The sequence below is a fragment of the Egretta garzetta genome, unplaced genomic scaffold (assembly GCF_000687185.1).
Source record: "Egretta garzetta isolate BGI_Z169 unplaced genomic scaffold, ASM68718v1 scaffold27, whole genome shotgun sequence".
Lineage (NCBI taxonomy): Eukaryota > Metazoa > Chordata > Aves > Pelecaniformes > Ardeidae > Egretta > Egretta garzetta.
In genome coordinates this window covers 2,579,453-2,582,572 of record NW_009260400.1, presented here as the reverse complement: position 1 = coordinate 2,582,572, position 3,120 = coordinate 2,579,453, and the positions used below count along the sequence as shown (strand labels likewise).

Genomic DNA, 3,120 nt, shown 5'->3' with positions numbered 1-3,120 from the left:
GCCCCACCCCGGACCAAGCAAGCCCTAAAAACACCCTCTGGGCCAGCTGTGAGATTTTAGATCCCCATTTGCTTTCTGGGGTGCCCAGCCTGCACGCCCAGCTCCAGGCAGCTGCGGCCAGGCATAGCCCTGCATCGCCAGCCTGGCAGATGGGAGGGGACCTGGGAGCCATGTGTCACCCCCCCTTGGTGGCTCCAGCTCCTCAGCAAAGGACCATCACAGCCAAGAGCTGCCAAGGTGCCGGCAGCGCAGCACCCCAACCTCACCGCCGGCTGCTGGGGGGCTGCGTGGCACTGGGGTGCCCACCCATACCCCGCGTGGTGCCCATGCTGGCCTGACCTTACCCAGTACCACGGGCGGTGTGCTGTTGGTCGGGGGAGCTTCTGGGGTGCTGGTGGGTGGAAAGAGGACGTTGAAGAGCCAGAACTGGGATGTGGGCTGCAGGAGCAGTGCCAGCGTCAGCAACGCAACCCTGGTGCCGCTGCTCCCCATGGCAAGCTCGGCTGGGATCCTCTGGATGCCTCCAAGCAAAACAGCCTTTTATATTTTTTACGCAGGTCCAGCCAAGAGGCACCCGGGCTGCAGGGGAGGGGAGAGCTGCAAGGGGCTGGCCGTGATGGGGAGGAGGGACGGGGAGGGCCGGAGGACTGGCCTTGTGGACATGCCATGCCCTGCCAAGGCAGCCCAGCAGTGCCCAGGGGCTCTCTGCACCCTGAGAGCCCTGTTTGGGGGTGCTGGTGGAGTGGGCATGTGATCTTAGCAGCTTCCTAGTGCCTGGGCGTCCCTCCACTGTGTGCTGGGGTTGTGGCTGCCACGCATTTCCCCATGCACCATGCTCCTGGGGTAACCCCACGGGGCCACTCGGGGCTGCCTGCTCCCTGCCCACTCCCTGCCTGGGTGAAGGCAGCACCGCTCTGCTCATTCTGCCCTGGCAAGGGGGTGCTGGTGCTGCCAACGTGGCCCAGGTGGACCCCAAACCTCTGGGGGACATCGGGGCTGGAACAGGCGAGGACACACCTGGGCAGCCTTTGGTGCCACATGGCAGCAGCAGGTCCCCCAGTGCCACCCCAGGCACTGCCCCTGCCCCCGGGGGGACGCGGGGACGAGAAAAGGCGAGGACACACCTGGGCAGCCTTTGGTGCCACATGGCAGCAGCAGGTCCCCCAGTGCCACCCCAGGCACTGCCCCTGCCCCATGCCCCCCTGCCCAGCCTGCCCCATGCAGCATCCCCTTGACAGGCACTCAGTCCTGGGGGATGCAGCTCCTGGCCTCTGTGGGCTCTGGGTCCCCAGGGGTGCCCCCTTGGTGCCAGCCCCAGCCTGGGGGGAGCCCCTGCAGCCCCCAGCCTGCATGGGCAGGGTTCCAGGTGGCCCTGCCTGCACCAGGGACTGGAGGGGCCCAAGGCAGAAGGAGCCAGGGGGCCGGGGTGCAATCCCAGGTGCCCCTTCCCTAGGTCCCCCTCTGACCACCCAGCCCCAACCCAGTGCTCGGTCCCCCAGGGGCACTAATAGGGAGCTGCTGGCAGGTTCCCAGGGACCCTAGGGCACAGTCCGGTCCCAGGAGGAGGAAGAAGAGGGTGACATCTCAGCTTTGGGTGGGGTTTTTCAGTTGTTTCTGCAATGCATGGCTGCAGTGCCTGCTCTGAAGGCATGCTGTGCTGCGTTTCGGAAGGAGCGGGTTACAGATCTGTGTGAGGATGCAAAAATGGGCTCCACGTGCCCATGCAGCCCTCACCTGGTCCCTTGGGAAGCTCCATCCCCCTGACACAGCCAGTCTCCTGGTGCACCCAAGCCTTGCTCTGCCCAAGGAAAGCTTTACTAACCCAGCAGGCGAGGGCTGAACAAGCCGACCATGGAGACGAAGAGGTCAGATCCAGGGTGCCAAGGTTCCCCACCCCACCTCAGGGCTCAGCGTCACCCTTGGGCTGAGCTTGATTGCACTGGAGGAGCGCACGGGGCTCAGGGGAAGAAGGATGTGGGGGTTCATCTCCACCATGCTCTCCTTGGTGGACAGAAACCTGGGGACACCCCGGGAGCATGAACAGGAGCGATAAGAAATCTCTGCTCGCCTTTGCCTCTGTCAGGGTGTCCACCCTGCAGCCCCTCACTGGGCAGCCCCACACTTGGGCTACCTACCCCAGGGCTTATTATGGCATAATTTAACTTTTCTCCTTAAAATCGCTGCTCTTGGCTTTCAGCCTGGTGTGTTGAGCCCAGTGGTGCTGCCTGCGCGAGGTCGGGGCTGGGGGCACAGGAGATGCTCTCCCTGCTCTGGTCTCCCTCAAGGCATCCCTGCCCCTGCCCAGGGAGGGGCTGCGGGATGGAGGAAATCGGGGGGGGTCTTATTTTTGAAATGCATTAGCAGAAACTCAGCAGGATGGCATGGCTGTGTGTCCAGCTGGAACTTCCCCCACTGCCGCCCCCAAGACCCAATGCTGCAGCTAAGGGGAAGAGCTGCTCCATGTTGGAGAGGCCAGGGGAAAGCATTTGAGAAGAGGTGAACAGTGCTTAGCCATGGTGGTGGAGCAAAACCCAACTGCTCATGGGCTTGCTCCAGCCTTCCCAGTGTGCTCTGGCGGGGCGGTGGGCTGGTGCGCAGCAGTGCTGAGCAGAAAGATGCTGCGGGGGGGGTTGAAGCTCACCTGGAGTGTGGCTCTGGGTGGATCCTCTGGGTGCAAAACCTTCCTGCCCAGCACCTTCTCTGGAGCTGAGCACTGGGGCAGAAAGCTGCTGCCTCCCATCTCCTCTTGCTCTGCAAGGATGGGGGGAAAGGCAGCTTGGCCAGGGTGGCAGCAAGAGTGGCACAGCAAGAGTGGGTTGGCTTCGAGACAGTCCTGCTAAGGGAAGATGTCGTCTTCCTCCCAGGGGCGAGCCAGTTGCATTGGGTCTGCATGGGCCTGGAGGGCACTGGTGGATGGGCTGGGTTGGCAGGGTGGGTTCCCCATGGAGCAGAGGGGCCCCTTCCCGCAGAGGCGGATGAAGGGCAAGAGAAAAGGAAGGGTGGCCTTCAGGAGCCACCAGAGCTGGTGGCCCCCTCCTCGGGCACGGCGTCTCTGCCAGCCGAGCTCCCGGCCGCCTCTTCGGCCTTTTCAGTCCCTTCAGCCTGGCCCTGCTGAGCTCC

The 3,120-nt window shown here is 63.8% G+C and overlaps 1 protein-coding gene across 1 annotated transcript in view; it reads right to left on the bottom strand.

The window, feature by feature from the left end:
* LCAT (lecithin-cholesterol acyltransferase) overlaps positions 1-492 on the bottom strand; it is a 6,541-nt gene extending 6,049 nt beyond the window's left edge. Inside the window, exon 1 of the mRNA XM_009643277.2 lies at positions 345-492. Within this exon, the coding sequence (XP_009641572.1) occupies positions 345-492 (148 nt within the window). The remainder of the gene's footprint in view (positions 1-344) is intronic.
* Positions 493-3,120: the final 2,628 nt, after the last annotated feature.